At 37.4% G+C, this 20,822-nt stretch overlaps 2 protein-coding genes and 1 non-coding gene across 3 annotated transcripts; all 3 read left to right on the top strand.

The window, feature by feature from the left end:
* The first annotated feature begins 3,632 nt into the window (after positions 1-3,632).
* TRNAI-AAU (transfer RNA isoleucine (anticodon AAU)) lies at positions 3,633-3,706 on the top strand. Its single transcript has one exon. It is a non-coding gene; the product is annotated as a tRNA-Ile (tRNA).
* A 547-nt stretch (positions 3,707-4,253) lies between these two features.
* On the top strand, positions 4,254-6,354 carry LOC107786842 (oxygen-evolving enhancer protein 1, chloroplastic-like). The gene is made up of 2 exons (XM_016608342.2): positions 4,254-4,634; positions 5,429-6,354. The coding sequence occupies exons 1-2, from the start codon at positions 4,392-4,394 to the stop codon at positions 6,182-6,184; spliced, it is 999 nt and encodes a 332-aa protein (XP_016463828.1). The 5' UTR covers positions 4,254-4,391; the 3' UTR covers positions 6,185-6,354.
* A 3,718-nt stretch (positions 6,355-10,072) lies between these two features.
* LOC107786841 (CASP-like protein 5C1) lies at positions 10,073-13,456 on the top strand. Its single transcript, XM_016608341.2, has 3 exons — positions 10,073-10,397; positions 12,917-13,049; positions 13,134-13,456. Exons 1-3 carry the CDS (start codon positions 10,267-10,269, stop codon positions 13,326-13,328), a joined length of 459 nt encoding a protein of 152 aa, XP_016463827.1. The 5' UTR covers positions 10,073-10,266; the 3' UTR covers positions 13,329-13,456.
* The last annotated feature ends 7,366 nt before the right edge of the window (positions 13,457-20,822 follow it).

Raw genomic sequence — 20,822 nt, 5'->3', positions numbered from 1 at the left:
TCCTTACATACTCGATACATTATTTGTACTGACGTCCCTTTTGCCTGGGGACGTTGCATTTCATGCCCGCAGGTCCTGATAGACAGGTTATGAGCCCTCCAAGTAAGCTATCAGCTCAGCGAAAGGTGTTGGTGCGCTCCATTTGCTCCGGAGTTTCTTGTTTGGTCAATATGATTTAGACGTGTATTGTTTGGTATGGCGGGGCTATGTCCCGACCTTTATGACAAATATAAATTCTTACAGTCTTGTAGACAAATATCATGTACGTAAAAGATTGTATGACCTTGTTGGCCTATGTTCAGTGTACGAGTGGTTGTTTTGGTCTTATAGGCCCGTATGTCTTATGTATAAGTTGGTATTTCATGTTGTATTCTACTTATCTCACGGCAGCATCTCCGACTCAGTTATCTATGATAGTATGATACGAAAAGATACATTGTGTTGGTACTCGGTTGAGTAAGGTATCGGGTGCCCGTCACGGCCCATCAGTTTGGGTCGTGATAAAAGTGGTATCAGAGCAGTTCTGTCCTAGGGAGTCTACAAGCCGTGTCTAGTAGAGTCTTGTTTATGGGTATGTCGTGCCCCACACTTATAAGCAGGAGGCTACATGGAATTTATGACTGTCACTCTTTCTTCTTACTCTAGATCGTGTAGTAGAGCTCAGTTGTAAGAACTCAATTTCCTAAACTCTATCTTATTCATAATACGACGAAGTGCTCTGGACAATTATATGAAGTGCAAAGTGAATTGTACGAAAGTGCTTGGAAGTATCTAATTGGCCATTGAGTCTCTTCCCCAGTGGAGAGTGGAGACCAATAATCAGTATTAAACTATTAACATTTACACTTTAGAAACCCTAGTATCTAAACCCAACAGCCAACCCTCTCGCCTCTCCCTCTCGCCGTTTCGTCTCTCCCTCTCGGCTATCGTTGACTCGCCAACTCTCTCCCTCTCCCTCTCACTCTCCCTCTCGCCATTGTGTTTTTGTTTTTTAATAGTTGGTCATCTTCTTAAACAATAAGAAATTTGTTCAATGATACTGTTGATGTATTTTGTTGTGCACTTCTTAATCCCTTACCATCCACTTGAATGTAGTATGAGAAGATAAAAGAAGTATCGTATGTTTATTTTCCAATAAGGTATTTCGTCCAAAGTAATCTTTCATCATGGGTACAGTGATGGATCTCTATAGATTACTTCTCTTTTGATATCCAGTATTTGATTATAGAAATATGGCCTCATGGTATAATTTAGTAGATGCAGAAAGAAGGGGTTAAACTAGATACTTTTCTTCTTAACAACATGCTCAACTTGTATGGTCGTCTTGGTCAGTTTTCAAAAATGGAAGAATTCTTAACTGTCATCGAAGCTGGATCTTATGTAGCCGATATCAGTACCTACAATATCCTGATCAATGCATATGAACGATCAGGATTTATCAAAAAAATGGAAGAGATTTTCCAATCACGTCCTGCTAAAAACTTGAAGTCAGATGTGGTTACTTGGACTTCCAGACTTGGAGCATACTCTAAAAAGAAATAGTACCAAATATGCTTAGAAATATTCGAGGAAATGATCGATGAAGGTTGCTATCCAGATGGTGGAATAACAAAAGTGCTCCTTTCGTCTTGTTCGAGTGAAGATCAGATTGAACAAGGTAAAACTATAATTAGATAAATGCACAAGAATGTAAGGACAGTACAGTTGGTTTGAAATGGCTCATTCCGCCCGATAACTGCCCGATAATAGCTAAACTGATACCAATCCGTCCGATATCTTATCGCGTGCCTAGCGGATTAATATATTTAAAAACCAATAACCGATAAACCAAACAGTTAATAGTAAATAACCGTTCGATCCGTTCGTTAAACAACCCTAAGTTTAATTAGTATGAACAAACTGTGACTAATGTACTACCCAATTACATACAACTAGAATAACATATAATTTAAATTCGGCATATTTCATCATTGACAGTCATTAAAAAGTTGAAAACTTTGAATTCAAATTCTGCATCTCGAACAATATATGGTACAACAACATACAAATTTAAAATTAAATTTGGTACAACTTAATACAAATTGATATATTTACAACAACATACATATTAAAACAAATTTTATACAACTAATTATATTGAATACACTTATTTACAACTTATCTATAATTTTCATACATTATTTTTTCCCAGTTAAATACATCATACAACTTAAATATAATTTTCATATAAATTTTCTACAATATGTCTTTTGTATGTATTTTGTATCTGATTTGTATATATTTTGTATGTGGTGTGTTCTTCTTCCTCTCTGAAATTCCAATCAAAGCCTTTTCTCTTAATACAATTTTGATACATATCAATAACTTTATGTAAAAAGATAGTATTGATAACTTAAATATAAATTTTGTACAATGATTCATACATTATACAACTATTTTTTTAACTTTCATACAACATTCAAATAAAAAAATACATATAACTACAACAAAATATAATTTACATACAATTATAATACAACTTTACTACAAATTCGTAAGTATATTCCATGTCATGTCTTCTTCTTCTTCTTCTTCTTCTTCTTCTTCTTCGACTTCGACGAGTTTCAATATGAAATTCAGCCAAAATCAAGTCTAATCTTCACCAAACACCCTCAAAATTGAGATATAAACTCCAAACAATATTCCCAATTGTTTGCAACAACACCCAATCCAAAAAAAAAAAGGTATTTGATAACCCAAATTCGAATTCAAAGTTTCAAAGCTTTTTAATGCATGTCAATGGTGGAGAGTCAAAACACTTTCAAAATTTATTGATTGACAATTTCAATTTGAATACCAATTGTGCAACATGAAAGGAAATTGCTAAGTTAAAACTCTATAGTAAAACGATTGAAATCCATTGATGAATTCCATTAAAAATATATACAACATGAAAAGATAAAAAGTAGTGAACATTAGAGGAAGAAAAAGTAGGGAAAGAATAGAGAACGAGAGATAGAGAGACGGAGAGGGAGAGCGCGCAGGTGAGAGAGAGAGAGACGGGGAGAGAGAGAACAAGGATGAGAAATAACTGATTCCTTATTTAATTTCTAATATAAATGGGTACTCATTTAAAACTAATTTGTATATAATTGGTAAATTGTATATGGCCATATAATTAAGTTAAAACTTGATTAGGGAGGGTAATAAAGTTTCATATGTAGTATAGGAGGGTAAAAATCTCAAACTTTTACCCTTCTCGTTAAAATATTGAAGGTCTGGCCGGCACGATTTAGAGTTAAAATCCCAAATTGGCATAAGATACTCCGTAGAAACGAGAAATTGAGAAGCTATTCTTTTGGTAAATAAATAATTTTATTACCAACTGAGAGAATTATAGCTCAAGAAAAAAAAAAAAAAAAGTAAATTGAACTACCCTGGATTTGCACTCTAACACTAGTCAGTGATCTTCTTAATAATTTTTCCGGCTTATTAATATCTTTATTATGATTATGTATTAACGTATTGGGTTAATGAATTATGAATTATCCAATAATTTCTTACCCTGATAAGGGAGAACGTCGTATAGGAATCCACCGGGGAAAGAGGCGGAAGAGTAAATTTGAAATATATGGATAATGAGTATAACATCTGGCCCATTAGCTCAGTTGGTTAGAGCGTCGTGCTAATAACGCGAAGGTCGCAGGTTCGAGACCTGCATGGGCCACAATAGTGTTGTTTTATGCCTCTCCTTTTGGCTGACATTTTCCAGTGTATTAAATACTCCTCTGTTTATTAACTGTTCTGCAATATCCAAATATATCCTGTCAAACAAATACAAATGTGAAGCGAGCGACTCTTAAGATTCGGATAGTAGAACTATTGATTAACATTTTTATTTTAGTCTAAAATAAGTGTTCTTTTACATAATCAAGAATTAATTAATTTTATTTTTCCAAAATTTGTTCTTATTTACATATTCCAATGTGTTAAAGTAACAATTAATTAAGGGTAATTTTTTCTTTTTAAGAGTTCGTATTTTATTAGGGGTGTGTCAAAGATTAAAAATCACTTATTATGGAACGGAGATAGTAAATTTTTATGTATTTATCATCTGAATTTTCTTAATAACAAATATAATAAAAACGTGGTTTGTCAATCAATTTTATTGCAAGATAGTAGGAATGAGTTTCTATATCCTAAATACTAACTTTGCCACATGGCAAGCTACCAAACCAGAGATATTAGCTCAGGCTAACCAATGAAAGAAGACCTTATCCTATCTCTTATCTTACTACTCACAGCAAAGCCACCAAAAATAATTTCTGCAATCTCAGCATCCAACTGCCACTCTTCTTACTTTCTAATAAACAGAAACAAAGAAGAGCCCAAAGACTGAACAGAAAAAAAAAATGGCAGCCTCTTTACAAGCAGCTGCTACTCTTATGCAACCAACAAAGGTTGGTGTTGTCTCAGCCAGAAACAACTTGCAGTTGAGGTCATCTCAAAGTGTGAGCAAGGCATTTGGTGTTGAACCAGCTGCTGCTAAGCTGACTTGCTCTTTGCAATCTGATCTTAAAGATTTGGCTCAAAAGTGCACTGATGCTGCTAAGATTGCTGGATTTGCTCTTGCCACTTCTGCCCTTGTTATCTCAGTAAGTTGATGTTGTAGTTCTGCTAAATTAAGACTATCTTGTTAAAAAGCTTAAAGTGTTAGCGAGAGCATACTTTATACTTAATTATGTCTTAATACGTCTCCTTCACATGTGGACTTGATTCTTTACGTGAAAATCCTAATGAGTAACCAAAGATCTTAACTCAGGACCTTGTCTACTAAAGACTGTAGTAGGAAATATTTTAGACTTGAGCATACGCCTTCTTCCCTCTATGGATAGGATGGCGTGATAGACAATGGATCAGTTAGAAAGGAGACCAAATTGATCACAAGATTCAATCAATTGCCACGTATTTAGCTATTAAGCCTTAAAGTTTATGTTTTTATGCGATGGCAACATCAAAAAGAAAGTTTGAATTCTCGAGAGTCACAATTTTATTTACTTAATTACGTCTCAACAAGTTCCACCTTGCTTCATATTCGTATTTCCCATCTATTGCAAATCTGTATAGTTAAGTGTTGTGAATCCTAGATAGGACAATTTCAGGTATATGTCAAGGATTGAGATTCCCTTGATTTAAAACATGTTAGTGAATTATACTCCAGTGTTGTATGGGGGAAGGTTTGTAAGTACAATTTGTCAGTTACATAGGATCTCTCTACCAGAAGTCTATAACTAATAAGAATATGTTATTCAGGAAGTTCAATATTTTCTCAACGAGCTTCTGATGCTGTTGTAATGATTAACTATTTCATGCTTTTCGTCTTATTTTTCTTTTGATTTCTTGTTTATGGAAAGAAGATTTTTAAAGATTGTGCAACTTGGTCGTATAGGGAGCAAATGCTGAAGGAGTTCCTAAGCGTCTAACCTATGACGAAATCCAGAGCAAGACATACATGGAAGTAAAAGGAACTGGAACTGCCAACCAATGCCCAACAATAGATGGAGGTGTTGAGAGCTTTGCCTTCAAGCCAGGCAAATACAATGCCAAGAAGTTCTGCTTAGAGCCCACTTCATTCACCGTCAAGGCAGAGAGCGTAAGCAAGAATGCACCCCCAGAATTCCAAAAAACCAAGCTAATGACGCGCTTAACCTACACTCTTGATGAGATTGAAGGACCCTTTGAAGTATCTCCTGATGGTACCGTTAAGTTTGAGGAGAAAGACGGAATTGATTATGCTGCTGTTACAGTTCAGCTTCCTGGTGGTGAGCGCGTTCCCTTCCTCTTCACAATCAAACAGCTCGTGGCATCTGGAAAGCCCGACAGCTTTAGTGGAGAGTTCCTTGTGCCGTCATACAGAGGATCATCATTCCTTGACCCAAAGGGAAGGGGTGGATCTACTGGTTACGATAATGCTGTTGCATTGCCAGCTGGAGGGAGAGGAGACGAGGAGGAGCTCCAGAAGGAGAACGTAAAGAACACTTCGTCTTCAACAGGAAAGATCACACTGAGTGTTACACAGAGCAAGCCAGAGACTGGTGAGGTGATTGGAGTGTTTGAGAGCATTCAGCCATCTGATACTGATTTGGGGGCAAAGGTACCTAAGGATGTAAAAATCCAGGGTATCTGGTATGCTCAACTTGACTAATAGAGAGATTTTTAAGACCTTGGGGTTCATTTCTTTGTTTTTAATTTTGTCCTAAGTTACTAAGGTTGGAACTTTCTGTGACCAAATTGGACAAGTAATGAGACAACTATCTTGCTGTATATTATAAAGCATAAGTAATTAATAATCCATTCTTATAGTGAGTTGCAAAATGGTTTTAATGCTCATATTTACTTAGAAATAGTGCAAAGTACTGTCATATATTGAATGAGGTCATAAAACTATACTTTTTGTACTTAGTAAGAGACTAAGAGAAGAGCTGACAAGCTTATGATATCATTAGCTTGATGAGATGATTGTGGTTGATCATCTGATGAGCTCAACCTGAAATTACAGCAAGTGATAATGATGCAGTGATACCTGGTTATGAATTTGAAAATTGTTTTGGTATTTCTCACCCTAAGGGCTCGTTTGGTACGAGGGATAAAGATTAATTAATTTCGGAATTAAATTTGAGATGGTTTTATCAAACGTTTCGTTGGGATAAAATCGCAATATAACTAATCCTGAGATTAGTTATCGTGGGACTGTAGTTTTATTTTTATCCCTATGGGAGGGTGAGATAACAATCACGGGATAACTAATACCACGATAATTATCTTAAAATAACTTGTTTCCCTACCAAAGGACCCCTAATTGGATATGTTGCCCTAATTTTCTTATATTTTACGGTTTTACCCTTATGGTGATTGTTTACCCGTAAATTAGTACAGTTGAATTTGTTGCGTGGTTTATAGACAATCGAACTAATTTGATCCCAAAATGATAAATAAATTAAATGAAAAACAAGGCTCATCGTTGAAATCGAAGAAAATGGCAAGCTTGGTTCCGGGAGCAAGGCTTCCGAAGACAGTGATAAGAACAACTAGACAGAAAATAAAATTGTATTATTTGACTTGAGAATAAAAGGTAGCATAAATTTTTCCAGAGATTTTCTTGTCCCACAATGGTTGTTGAAGCCACTATTTATAACTATACCTAGGGAGCAAGATCCTAGGATCAACTCCCACTTAAATGACAACAAAAGGGGTCATTGATGAATATGTAACGGCAAGCCATGCATGCCAAAATTCTCTGCAATTGTTGCATATTTAATACTGAAGAATATTCTTCATTAAATGCTATGTGGTGACAAATATTCGTTTGCTTCCGTTGACCGCATTCCCTTCGGGATCTACCCGGTACCAACAGAAGCTGTTGTCCTCGGTCTTGGTTTCCACTTGATTTATCTTTCGTCTGCCTCCGATTTCACGTGTCACGCCATCATTCGAGCATTTAATATAAACCAATTTTATCCTATACAGATAGTCCCCCATGCTTCCCAGTGGAACATCTTTGTGTCATCGAAAAGTTGGTGAAGATTCTTTCTTGGCGAATTTTTTTTTGAACCCTTCTGAACAGTTTATGACGCTTGATAAGACGCACATCTCCTCGCATTTAATACTCTGAACATGTGTTACCCCATGATTTAGCAATATTTTCGCCGGTTCTCGAGGTAATCATGACCACGATTCTGCTTTCATCTCTCTTTGATCTTCTTCAAAAAGCTCTATCATCTCCTTATTATTATGGCTTCCCCTACTAAATCTTCCAAGAACTCTCGTTTTCTCTTCGGTGGAGGCCCCAAGAGGAGCAAGGATAAGGAAGTTGATGCTAATGCTGATCCTCCCACGGGAGCAACATCATACCCAAACATCTGAACACTGTTAATGACTTTCAGGAGAAGTTCCTCACTTCAAACCCTCGAACTTGGGTTATTGGTAAATATCCTTCTTCTATTCGCCCTTTCAGTATTCCTGTTGTGAAGGAGAATTGTGATTGCCACACTGTGAACATCATTGCTCCCGCCTGGTGGAGCGAGTGACCTTCATTAAGAAGGGTTTTATGTACGTTTATACTTACCCCTTCATTTTGGGCCCATTCTCGTTGAGCGGGGGACTTGACCCCGCGATGTTGGAAAAAGTATTTTCTTTCATTTCAATAAAATGAGTACTTTTTTTCATGATGTAGAAAAAATATTTTCTTTCATTTCAACAAACTAAGTATTTTCCTTTCTTTTTTCCCCAACAAAACGAGTACTTTCTTTTCATGATGTAAAAAAGGTATTTTTTTTTTCTTTTCATGACGTAGAAAAAATATTTTCTTTCATTTTAACAAATGAGTACTTCTTTTCATGATGTAGAAAAAGTATTTTCTTTCATTTAAGCAAAACGAGTATTTTCTTTTCATGATGTAGAAAAAATATTTTCTTTTATTTTAACAAACTAAGTATTCTCCTTTCGTGAAATAGAAAAAGTTTCCCCCCCCAAAAAACGAGTTCTTTCTTTTCATGATGTAGAAAAGTATTTTCTTTCATTTCAACAAAACGACTACTTTCTTTTCATAATGTAGAAAAAATATTTTCTTTCATTTCAACAAACTAAGTATTTTCTTTTCCTGATGTAAAATATTATTTTCTTTCATTTTAACAAAACGAATACTTCTTTTAATGATGTAGAAAAAATATTTCCTTTCATTTAAACAAAACAAGCACTTTTTTTTCATGATGTAGAAAAAGTATTTTATTTCATTTCAACAAAACGAATACTATCTTTTCATGATGTAAAAAAAATATTTTCTTTCAAAAACAAACTGAGTATTTTCTTTTCATGATGTAAAAAAAGTATTTTCTTTCGTGTTGTAGAAATGATACTTTCTTTTCAACATAAACAATATTTTCTTTTTAGTTATCGAGCTCAAATTTCAACGTTGTCCTCGTGTAAAAAAGTAAAGTAGCACATTAATTCCTTTGATTTTGTGTGAATTTTGAAAAAAATAATTAAATTCTTGAAGAAAGTAGAGTCCCAGAGGGGGGAGGGGGAGGAGTACATGAAACATGAAGATTCTGGGAAGGTGGGTTGAGGAGAGTATCACAAAAAATTATTTTCTTAAAAATATTTTATACTCTCTAATCAAACACTAGAAAATATTTTATGAAAATATTTTTTCATTCACCAAACAAACAAAGAAAAATAAGTGATAAAATCACTCATTTTTCAGGAAATTTTTTCCATAGAAAACATTTTCCTTCATGCCAAACACACCCTAAATGTCTAACACTTAGTGACCAAACTAGAACAATCAATCAATTTCACTATATCTTAATCTCAAACTAGATAGGACGTTAGGTGTATAAAAAACACTACATTCAATTCCATTCTATTAATTAGCTTTCGTTACCCCACCGGTCTAATAAGACTCGTAAATGTTTTTTAAATCTAATTTCAAATCTAGGTGTTAGTATGGTTGGATTAGCTTTTTTTACTTACACCATTCTTTACACTCCTTCACAAGCAGATGCCATTGAATTCCTGACCATTTGAATATACTGGGCATAAGGGTTTAGTCATTGAACATTTAAGGAATATTTGCTAAATATTTGACGAGATTGGTAACTCTAACTCGGAATTTACCTCAAAGTCACTGAAATGTCTAAAAATACAAAAGCACGTCATTCAGTAATAAAAGACAAACAAAGAAGGAAATATCATATCTAATTCAGAAAATATTTTATTAGGCTAGCAATTAATAACTTTTAATCCCTTTGATAATGAATTTTCAATTTTATTTGAGGAAAAAATCTTAATAACACAAGTCACATAATTTTAACAATAACTTAGGAGAGGCTGTTACTAATGTCAGATTAGAGGAAAAAAAGTGCGGTGGGGAAATGATAATAGGAAAGATCAATAATTCTGTGAAAGGGAATCGTAGTATAGCCAAAAGAGAAGACGGACGAAAAAGTCACAAGTCCACTGCCAACTTGTCAATTAAAGTTCCTAAAAAGACATTACAGAGAGTATAATAGTAACATTATTTTTTTTCAATTACAGACATCTCTTATCATTAGTTTTCCGAAAATTCCTTTTCCACTTTGCCTCTCTCTGTTCGGTTGCTTCTTCAACGTGGCATGGCCTGCAGAGAAAGCTAAAACTGGATATGACAAACAAGTGTGATCTTAATAATAATCTTAGCAAAAAAATTGAAACAAGTGAAGCAGTTGTCTGTGGCATGTCGGTGATGATATGGACGAAGTTCCAGGGGCTTTGGGGACAAGTGCTAGTTTGGCTTTGAGATTAGGACAGTCTCTCTTCTCTGTTGCTTCACTTCTTTTCATGTGTTTGGATGTTGCTTTCTATAGCTATACTTCTTTCTGGTAATATTTCTCTTTCTGGGTTTTCTTTACTTTTCTTTTTTCAATCCCTTGTTTTGTTTTCCTTTTAATTATGCATATCTTTGATTCTTGAATATTTGGGTACTTGTATTTTTAGGAGAATTCTTGACTGTTTTATGTTCCATATGCATGTGTATAAAATTTGATGATCCTGATGATATCTGAATTTGAATGGATTACAGAAGATTGAGCTGCCAACTTATATGGAATTAATATCCTTTCTATTTTTGCCCTGCAACTTCTGTTCATCATTTTTGACAAGTTGGTATTTTTGTTTCTTTTGGGGGTGGAGAAAACTAGTTTGACAGCTCAATTGCTTTGCCACTTTGGAAAGGCACTTAGTTCAAATTACAGGGTGAATTGAGGTAGAATAGACCGATGATCCTGTAGTCATTTGGCAGCTTTAACCGAGCATACGTCTGCAATGGAAATTGAATTTTATGTCAAGTCTTTCCAGTTGGAAGGTTGGGGGGCGCCACTTTCTTTAGCTGCTTCACAGACATCTCCTATAAATTCCATTCCTAAAAACCAGCAATTATAGACTGCTTTGGTTGATCTATTATGACGGATGGAGGGCCCCAAATCGAGTGGCGGCTGGTTTCCCTTTAAATTAAGTAGATAGAAGAAACTATTAAATAGATAATGAGTAGGTGGATGAGGGCTGGAAGGAAGGATTGGAAGGATAACACCAGGAAAATTATTTTTTTAAAGAAGACGAACAAGGCGAGTGTGAGAGCACATGAGTGCGAAGAATAGGTCATTGAGATAATAATTTGCCAGAGGTCATCTGACGTCGTTCGTGACAAGGAAGAAGAACTTGCTGTGGGAATGTCAGCTGTTCTTTTTCCGGGAATCCACGTTACCTTGTAAAACACGTGTTGATACATGTATGGACTAAGAATAGCTAGTTTTAATTAGGCGGCGACAACTGTTATGCATTTATAGACGAGTTTGATACGGTTCAAGTTTATGAAGAATGAGAGAATCCAGCCCCTTCTCCTCCTCGTCATCATCATTTATGTTTCTGTCGTAACGCATATTGACTTGATTTCTCGGGTTAAAATGAGACGTGAGACGCATTGACGTTGGAGTTTTTTTTTTCCCTTCCATTTGTCGCTTATGTGATCCGTGTATCTGTTGTTTTATTGTTTTGTCTGGCGTATCTTTCTTCAGTTTTATACATTAATGCATTAACAAATCCTGGGTCGACGGTGAGAGCACTGTTGGCTATTAAGCGGTGCTTTATGTGACCTTTAAAGTTAACTTAGGTATAGATAGACAAAGGATCTGTGAATAAAGCTAGCTATATCTAATATGTGAGTATTACGGTTGGTTTCTAATTTTACAGTCTTGTAAGTTCTGAACAACAGTAACACCTACTTTAGAAAGCTTATGGGGAGTGTATATACGGTTGTTTTGTTTCATTCGTTCAGTTTAGCGGGTATCAATCATGTCATTGAGGAAGTGATCATAGAATATTTCCTTGGATTCTGTTGATAGTTTGTATTTGCTAGCTCTTTTTTTTCCAGAGGAGCATCTAGAGATGTAGAGCTGATTACAGCGTTTGCTTATAACTGTTATTGGAGTTCGTCTTAAGATCTTCCAGTTGGAAGTGTTTTTGGGATCATAATTTCCTTAAATTCTGGGGAACTCATGTGCTTCTTCATTTAAATATTATAGGCTTATCATTTTTAAGCCCATGTTTCAGTATTATTGGTTGATGATGATATCAAAACTTACAACTCTTTTGTTCATAAGGTGTTATCCTGCATTTCTTCTTCCTTTTTTGTTCTTTCAAGGAGTAGTCGGGGTTGCTTGCACATAGTCTCTAGAACCTCTTTGATTACATTAGTAATAGGTACCACCAAGTAAATTACAACTGATTTGATGAATCATTAGCCAATATAGGGTTGGTATGGCGCTTTATGATCTCAGTCTCTGCCCCTTTTCTCTTTTGTAAGAGTTCTGTAAACAAGAAAAGTAAGATAGTGCATTCAGATTCTGCCAATAGATCTGTGGTTGGCTGTTTGTGGTTATTCTCTAAAAACAGAATGTGATTAAAATAGATATGTGAATTTGACTTAATTATTGATAGAAATAGTTTGCTTCTAATTTCGACCAAATTCAATCTATTTTAAAATAATACAAAATTTACTTCTGACTTATCAAAAAAGAAAGAAAAGAAATTTTCAAGTCTAGAATTGAAGTATGCCAAAGATTGGAATTTCAGGTTGAAAACGGAAATGAAAAACATGGCACTATAGCATAACTGCATAAGGAAGTTGAAGAATTTGTTCTTCAGCCTGATGATGAAGAGCTATTGTAGTTAATTCACATATATACTACATTTTTCTTAGAATCATCATAATATGTTCTTTACATGAAGTAATCTGCTCTCATAGAGTAATATCTAGATATCAAGGTGTATCAGATAATAATCTTCTACTTGCCGAGGCAAAATTTATCTGTTAATTACCTAATTCAACTATTGTTGCTTGCAGCTTTTTGGTGACAGTGATGGGTTTGGTTATATCATGGAGCTTGACACTAGCAATGGTGGATGCATTCTCGGTTTTTATTAAACGCCCATCTCGTCAGCCTGGGATAATCTCAGTTGTTGTATTAGGGGATTGGGTAAGCGCCTTGTTCAATACACTGGAAATTCTGCTTAAAACTAATCTTCTTCTAACAAAATATTCTCGTTCTCACATCTAACAGGTCCTTTCGTTTCTGTCACTAGCTGCATCATGTTCAACGGCTAGTGCAGCTGACCTCCTGATTCGTTCTGGTAGCCCATTCTGCGATGGGAATATATGCAGCCGATATCAACTCTCTGCTGCCATGGCTTTCTTGTCTTGGTTTCTGTCATTGGCGTCTTCCCTCTTCAATCTTTGGCTTCTTCCCATCTTATAGTATTAACCCTGAGAGAATTTGGGTAGCTTTGTATATGGCACAACTTGCATATAGTCTTTCGGAGTTCATAGCTAATTGTAGATGGCACACATGGTTCGGAATAAAAGATGAAATGTTATTGAAGGAAAGTAACTCCAGTGATGCATTGCGCACAATGTCGAAAATCCACTTTGAACCTTGTTGCGTTACAGTTATGGTGCAGGCAGGTTGAAATCAAGTTTCAAGACTCCTAATTTTTTTAATTTTAGGAGTCGTATATATGTCAGCATTGTCGATCATCCTACTACAATTTGAGCACTAGAGTGAACTGCAGACAAAAAATTGAGCTTAATGTTAAACATCTCCTGAAAAAGAAATATAACTTTGCATCATTGGGTAATTTTTTATTTTTTTTTATTTATTTTTTTTAAAGTAAGAAGGATTAGAGATTTGGGCATTGAATCATGTGTTTGGTTATTAAAATTCGAAGAACAAGTTTATGTTTCAGAACTTAAGATTCGAAATCTGAAGTTGCATTGAATAGATTGAACAACTTAAGATTTAAATTTTTTGAAGTTGCATTTGAAAGATAGAATGACATAAGATTTGATTTCTGAAGTTGCGTTGAATATATTAAACTACTTGAAATTCGAATTTCTGAAGTTGCATATGAAAGATAGAAAAACTTAAGATTTGATTTCTGAAGTTGCATTAAAGAGATTGAACTACTTAAGATTTGAATTTTCTAAAGTTGCATTTGAAAGATAGAATAACTTAAGATTTTGGTGGGAAAATATTGTAAATTTTTGTGCAGCGCGAGTATAACTTCAATGGCGGTCCCATAAGTGGGTAGTGTATGGGCGAAAAACTTCATGTCATATGTTGACCAGGTCAACGGAGATAAAGCCTTTGAAGGTTGTGTCGTGTCAACGATATGATATGTCAAACTGGTTTCAAAAGGTCGAAGTCACATGGAGAAGGCAGATCGTCGTCGAGGTCGAGGTGACCCGATAAAAGACGAGGACGAGGGCGAACATCCGTCCTCGGCGTGCAGTAACAACTAGTTTAAGGATTTAAATTCCGTAGAGAATATTTCTCTCTGTTGTACTATCTAGTATTTTGTGGCCCATGTATTCTTATAAATAGGAAAGGATCTAACTTTAGAAAGGGGATTGAACACTTTTGTAAAGAACAACATTGACATTCTCTGAAGATTCTCTCTTTACCGATATATACAAAGTTTACTTTTACACCTCTTTGTCTATTTTTCTCCCCCGATCCAAGAAGAATCGGAATATTCAAGTGCTTATCAGTATCCATCATTGTCAGAGAAATCAATGAAAAATCTCACCCTTGTCGAGTGAACCTTGTTCCATTATTTATTTAAATGCCATTTATTGTCATTTATTACTATCTTTCATATTATTAAATCATTTATTGCTCCATTATTACTCCAAGATATTGCTAACTAACAACATACATTTGTTATTCTTCACAAATACACTAGATCTATCATTTAAATATTAATATTGAGTTAGATTAACTATTTTCTCTATAAATCTAATTGTATAAAAACCTATATCTAAATTTTGGCTTATATAGTTTGACACCGTATGTGAGGATTTCTTAGTCAAGTTTTTAGTTTCCATTCAAATCTATAACTTTCGTGATTTGTTAAGCTAATGTGCTGTAGAGTTACCCTTTCTCTCTGTGTATACAAAGACTCCATGGCAGGTAACCAAGGAAATAGAACAAAAGCGATAGACAACGTCCCTAACCTTATGAGTGCCATCGACGAAGGGTATGACACCTATGATGAGGAGGTGACCCCCACGACATCTCCTTTTAGGGAAGTCGCCTACACCCTTCTACAACACAACCAAACCAAATGAAAAGAGGGCTTCTACGTCCACGGGAGAGGGGGCACCACCCGTTATGAAAAAGCTCCTCGAAGCATAGTTAACTGACACTCTGGTCAGCGTGATAAGTAAACAAGCCCCATGCACGACCACATAAACCACGAGGATCCATGTAGCACATCACATGAACGAACGAGACGACCAACAAATTCTCCCACTTCAAGTAACACTCATATAATTGTTAACAATGTAGGTGACAGCGTCCTCGCCGCCGTGCTGAAAAGAATGGAGGAAATGAAAAACGAGAACAAGGCGCTCAAGGAACAAATGAAGGAGCACCAGAAACATGTAGACAAAATACCAGTGCCCCCAAATTATTACCAAAAAGAGACGCTGGCAGGTTCATGGAACAACCATACAGGGAGGAGGTGACTCCTCATGCCATACCAAAAAAATTCAAGATGCCCCCGTATCTCCGAATCTACGATGGAATGACTAATCCCGAGGATCATGTAACTTACTATGTCACCGCCGTAAAAGGCAACAACCTCACCAAAGAGCAGGTGTCCTCCATCTTGCTGAAACTTTTTGGTGAAACCCTCACGGGAGGGGCGTTGACATGGTATTCACAGCTGCCAGCCTATTCCATAGAAATATTCGAAGTGATGGCCGACAAGTTCGTAACAACACATGCCGGGGCCAAGAAAGCTGAAACGAGGGTGAATGACATCTTCGCTATCAAACAATCCCTAGGGAATGGACTGAGGGACTTCCTCGCCCCATTCAATAGGGTGAGGCAACAAGGAATGGTCGTGGCAGCCTTTCAAAATGGGCTGAATAGAGAAGGTTTGAAGGCGACCAGAAAGCTATTGAGCCGATTGATGAAGTACCCACCGGCCACCTGGGATGAGATCCACAATGCCTACTGTGCCGAGGTTATGGTAGATTACGAAGACCTCAATGAGCCAACCCGAGGACTCATCTCGGTAAAATCCAAACCCAGGAAGGAACGAAGGGAAAACGCGAGGAGAGACCCTTTGGTACTGCGATCAGACAGAGATTGGCATCAACCCTATGTTAGGGCACTCGTACCCAACTTTCGTCATGAAGACGACCCCTCTAGGCCGAGATTAGATGTTCACAGAAACAATCAAGGTATGCCCCTTACTATCTGATCATAATTTTTATGTGTCACTTACAGAGGTGGTCTACGCACTTGAGAAGCTCGGAACCAAGGTGAAGTGGCCACCAAAGATGAGGACGACCCAAGCACTAGGAAGTTCGACGCCTTCTCCGAGTTCCACATGGACTGTGGACACAAAATGGAAGATTGCCACACTCTGAGATTAGAAGTAGCGAACTTGCTGTAACAAGGACGCCTCAAAGAATTACTTAGCGACAAAGGCAGGAATACCTTAACAAGAGGCCGAGAGCACCCAGGCCCACCAAAGCCTCCTTCGCCCATTCGCACCATCAACATGATAATTGGTGGAAATGACGATGCCTCCGTCAATGGCATCAAATTCACCGCCACTCACAAACTCAAGAGATCAATCACCCACGAACGGTATGATGGACTCGAAAAAAGTACCATCATCGATGAGTCAGATGTTGACGGTTTGACTTTTCCTCATAATGATGCACTTGTCATTACTTTAGGAATTCTTGATATTGATTTTAGGATAATTATGGTAGACAACGGACGCGGAGAGTGCATCATCTATCCGCGAGTCCTCGTACAGATGCAACTTGAGGATAAGATCGTCGCGCTGCATTACACTAACTAGTTTTAACAATGCAGTTGAACGAACTTGGGGTGAGATCACACTCCCCATCCTCACCGGTGGGGTGACACTGGAGACCACATTCCATATCATGGATCAGTACACCGCATACAACGCCATCATAGGATGACCATGAATACATCCCATGAGGGCAGTCCCCTCCAACTTGTACCAAGTGATCAAATTCCTGACCCCATGGGGAATATTCGGCATACAAGGGGAATAACGCACATCCCGAGAACACTATCGGATCGCCCTGGACGGTACGATAACCAAACAAAAGAAAGAAAAGGAAAAAGAAGCATAGCAATCAATATGGTCGATATCCCTGCAGGTCAAAGCCAAAGATACCATTATGGACCTAGAAATGGTTGAAGCTGCAGGATCGACCATAGAGGACCTCGATCCCGTCCAGCTAGACCCCAGCTACCCCGGCAAAAAAGCCTACATCGGTTGCAAACTCCAAAGCCCAGGTAAATTTAGTCAATTCTTAATAGCTAACGCCAATTTGTTTACCTTTAGCCATGTAGATATGCCCGGCATCCCCAAAGAGATAGCCACGCACAAGCTAAATGTCGACCCCTTCTACCCTCAGTAAGGCAAGTCCTAGGAAACTTCAATCCCACCATCAACGAGGCCGTCCTTGAGGAGGTAGAGAAACTATTGGCCAATGGCTCTATAAGGGATTCGAAGTACCCCAAGTGTATTGCTAATGTGGTAATAGTAAAAAAAAATAATGGAAAATGGAGGATATGTGTGGACTTCACCGATCTGAACAAAGCCTGCCCAAAGGATTCATTCTCGTTACCACACATCGACTAGCTCATCGATGAGACAACAAGACATGAGTTGCTAAGTTTTCTAGACGCTTACTTAAGCTATAATCAGATACTCTTGGAGGAAGATGACCAAGAGAAAACTACGTTCATCACTCACAGTGAAACATACTGCTACAGGGTCACACTATTCGGGTTAAAGAACGCTGATCTACATATCAACGGCTGGTCATGAAGATGTTCAAACCAGCTTGGCAAGACCATGACGGTACATATCGGTGACATGTTGGTTAAATCCTTGAGGGCCGAGGATCACATCGACCATTTAAAAGAAACATTCAAAATATTGAGGAAGTATGGGATGAAACTAAACCCCGAGAAATGCACATTCGGCATCACTTCGGGTAAGTTTTTGGGCTTCCTGGTATCATAGCGTGGGATCGAGGTCAACCCATATCAGATTAAGGCTATTGACGGGATATCAGAACATCTAACTACTAAGAAACAAGTCCAGAGACTGACGGGCAGAATCGACGCCCTGTCTAGATTCATCTCGAGGTCATATGATAAGTGTCACAAGTTCTTTAACACACTCAAAAAGGATGACGGCCTCGAATGGAGACCTGAATGCATACAAGCGCTGAAGGAACTCAAGGAATAACTATCATCAACACCCTTGATCTCAAAGCCTGAGCCCAGTAAACGTCTCCTTGTCTACCTTGTTATTTCAGAAGTAGCAAAAATCGCAGTCCTTGTTTGAGAAGACAAAGGTATGCAATAGCCGCTTTATTATATCAGTAAAACACTTATCGACGTCGAGACAAGGTACCCTCACCTCGAGAAACTAGACATGGCCCTTGTCGTAGCTTCACAAAAGCTTAGGCCATTTTTCTAGTGCCACCCAAGCTCGGTCGTCACCACGTTTCTTTTGAGAAACATATTGCACAAACCCGAGTTATCGAGGAGGCTGGCCAAGTGGGCGATCGAATTAAGTGAGCACGACATCACTTATCAGCCTCACACAATAATAAAATCACAAGTGCTCGCCGACTTTGTCACAGATTTCAGTGCCAAAGTGATGTCCGAGGATGAGAAGGAAACTACTCAAGCTTCTCACCTAACATAGGACCTCTGGGTCTTACACATTGATGGCACGTCCAACACCTGCGGGAGTGGACTGGGACTCATACTCAAAGTTCCCACTGGCGAAGTGGTTCACCAGTCAATAAGATACCCAGATATGACTAATAACGAGGCCGAGTATGAGACTGTAATTGCAAGATTGAGACTAGAACTCGAATAAAGCTACGCTGTGATTCTCAGTTGTAGTCAACCAAGTTACCGAGACTTTCCAGATCAAAGAGCAAGGGTTGTAGAAATACCATCTAGAGATATGCAAATTGTTACCCAAGTTCGACGAATGCCAGCTCGACTAGATTCTATAAACTCAGAATGTCAAGGCGGGCGGCCTGGGGATAGGTGCATGGTACATCTCCTCGGCTCAATATTAGACCACATCGAGGTAAAATCTATAAAGTAAACTTGGACTGGTGCAATTATATTATAAACTATTTGTAGGATGGTACCTTTTCAAATGACAAAAGGAAGTCAGGAAGCTGAGAATGCAAGCCGCTAGATAATGCCTCTGGTGCAACAAATTGAATAAGAGAACATATGGCGGCCCCTTAGCAAAATGTTTGGGCCCAAATCAAACCCATCGCATTCTCGAGGAAGTCCATGAAGGCCACTGCGACAGTCATTCCAGTAACCAAGCACTAGTCAGGTGCCTCATACGGGCTGGATAATATTGGCCCACCATGAAGAAAGATGCCCTGAAATTCGTAAAGAAATGCGAGCAGTGTTAGAAATACGCCCCGATAATCCACCAAGCAGGCGAACACCTCCACTTTGTCACCTCTCAATGGCTATTCATTAAGTGGGGAATGGACATCATGGACTGCTTCCACCAGGACAAGGTAATGTTAAATTCCTTTTAGTTTTGACTGACTACTTCTCTAAATGGGTGGAAGCAGGCGCATTCGCCCAAGTTCGCGAGCAAGATGTAATCGCCTTCATGTGGAAGAACATCATCTTTCGATTCGTCCTACCTAAAGAAATACGTTGCGACAACGAATCCTAGTTCATGTGAAGAAAATCACCGAGTTTTTCGAAAAATGGCACATTAAAAGGATACTTTCAACCCCTTACTACCCAGTCGGCAACGGGAAAGCATGGTCCTCCAACAAGTCTATCTTAAACATCATAAAGAAGAAACTCGAGGAGGACAAGGGACTGTGGCCAGAAATACTTCCAGAATTATTGCGGGCGCACAGAACAATCCCAAAAACAAGCACAGGATAAGCACCTTACTCCCTAGTCTTGTGTTGATGTTTAGTTTGGAGACCCGAGGACTCGGGTGAGTTTCGGACGCGTTGCAGAGTGTTTAGAAGAATTCTAACATTGCTGGTTTTGCACATATGCTTCAGGTCTCGCATTTTTGACTGTCGCAAATGCGAGGAAAGGATCGCATTTAGGATAAAGGCTGGACTCCGTTAGATTCGCATATGTGAACTAAAAGTTTTCTTTTGCGATTAGGGGTGTTCAAAACCGAACCGAAACCGAAAATCGAACCACAAAAGTGGCTTAATGGCTTATTGGTATCGGGTTAACAGTTTAACGGATGGGTAACATATTGAAATTTTTTTATTAACTGCTTATCGGTTTGGGGGCGGATTATTTAATTTTCTTAACGGATAATCCATTAACCCCCATATATATATATATATATATATATATATATATATATATAATTTATTTTTATCCATATATTACTAAACTTAAATAATAAAAATCCTATATATATATATATATATATATATATATATATATATATATATATATATATATATATATATATATATATAATTTATTTTTATCCATATATTACTAAACTTAAGACACAAAACTAATGTGATTTTACTGTAATTATTTTCTTAGAATAGTAATAGGTATTACTCTATTAGACATTTACACTTTAGAAACCCTAAGTCCCTAATTTCCCTTAGAAACCCAGCGGCCAGTCAACCCTCTGGAGTC

The sequence above is a fragment of the Nicotiana tabacum genome, chromosome 17 (genome assembly GCF_000715075.1).
Source record: "Nicotiana tabacum cultivar K326 chromosome 17, ASM71507v2, whole genome shotgun sequence".
Lineage (NCBI taxonomy): Eukaryota > Viridiplantae > Streptophyta > Magnoliopsida > Solanales > Solanaceae > Nicotiana > Nicotiana tabacum.
This window is presented reverse-complemented; position numbering and strand designations above follow the sequence as displayed.

Coding starts and splice junctions, on each gene's coding strand:
- LOC107786842 (XM_016608342.2), top strand. CDS start 4,392: ATGGCAGCCTCTTTACAAGCAGCTGCTACTCTTATGCAACCAACAAAG. Junction 4,635..5,428: donor CTTCTGCCCTTGTTATCTCA/GTAAGTTGATGT, acceptor TTGGTCGTATAG/GGAGCAAATGCTGAAGGAGT.
- LOC107786841 (XM_016608341.2), top strand. CDS start 10,267: ATGGACGAAGTTCCAGGGGCTTTGGGGACAAGTGCTAGTTTGGCTTTG. Junction 10,398..12,916: donor TATAGCTATACTTCTTTCTG/GTAATATTTCTC, acceptor TGTTGCTTGCAG/CTTTTTGGTGACAGTGATGG. Junction 13,050..13,133: donor TTGTTGTATTAGGGGATTGG/GTAAGCGCCTTG, acceptor CACATCTAACAG/GTCCTTTCGTTTCTGTCACT.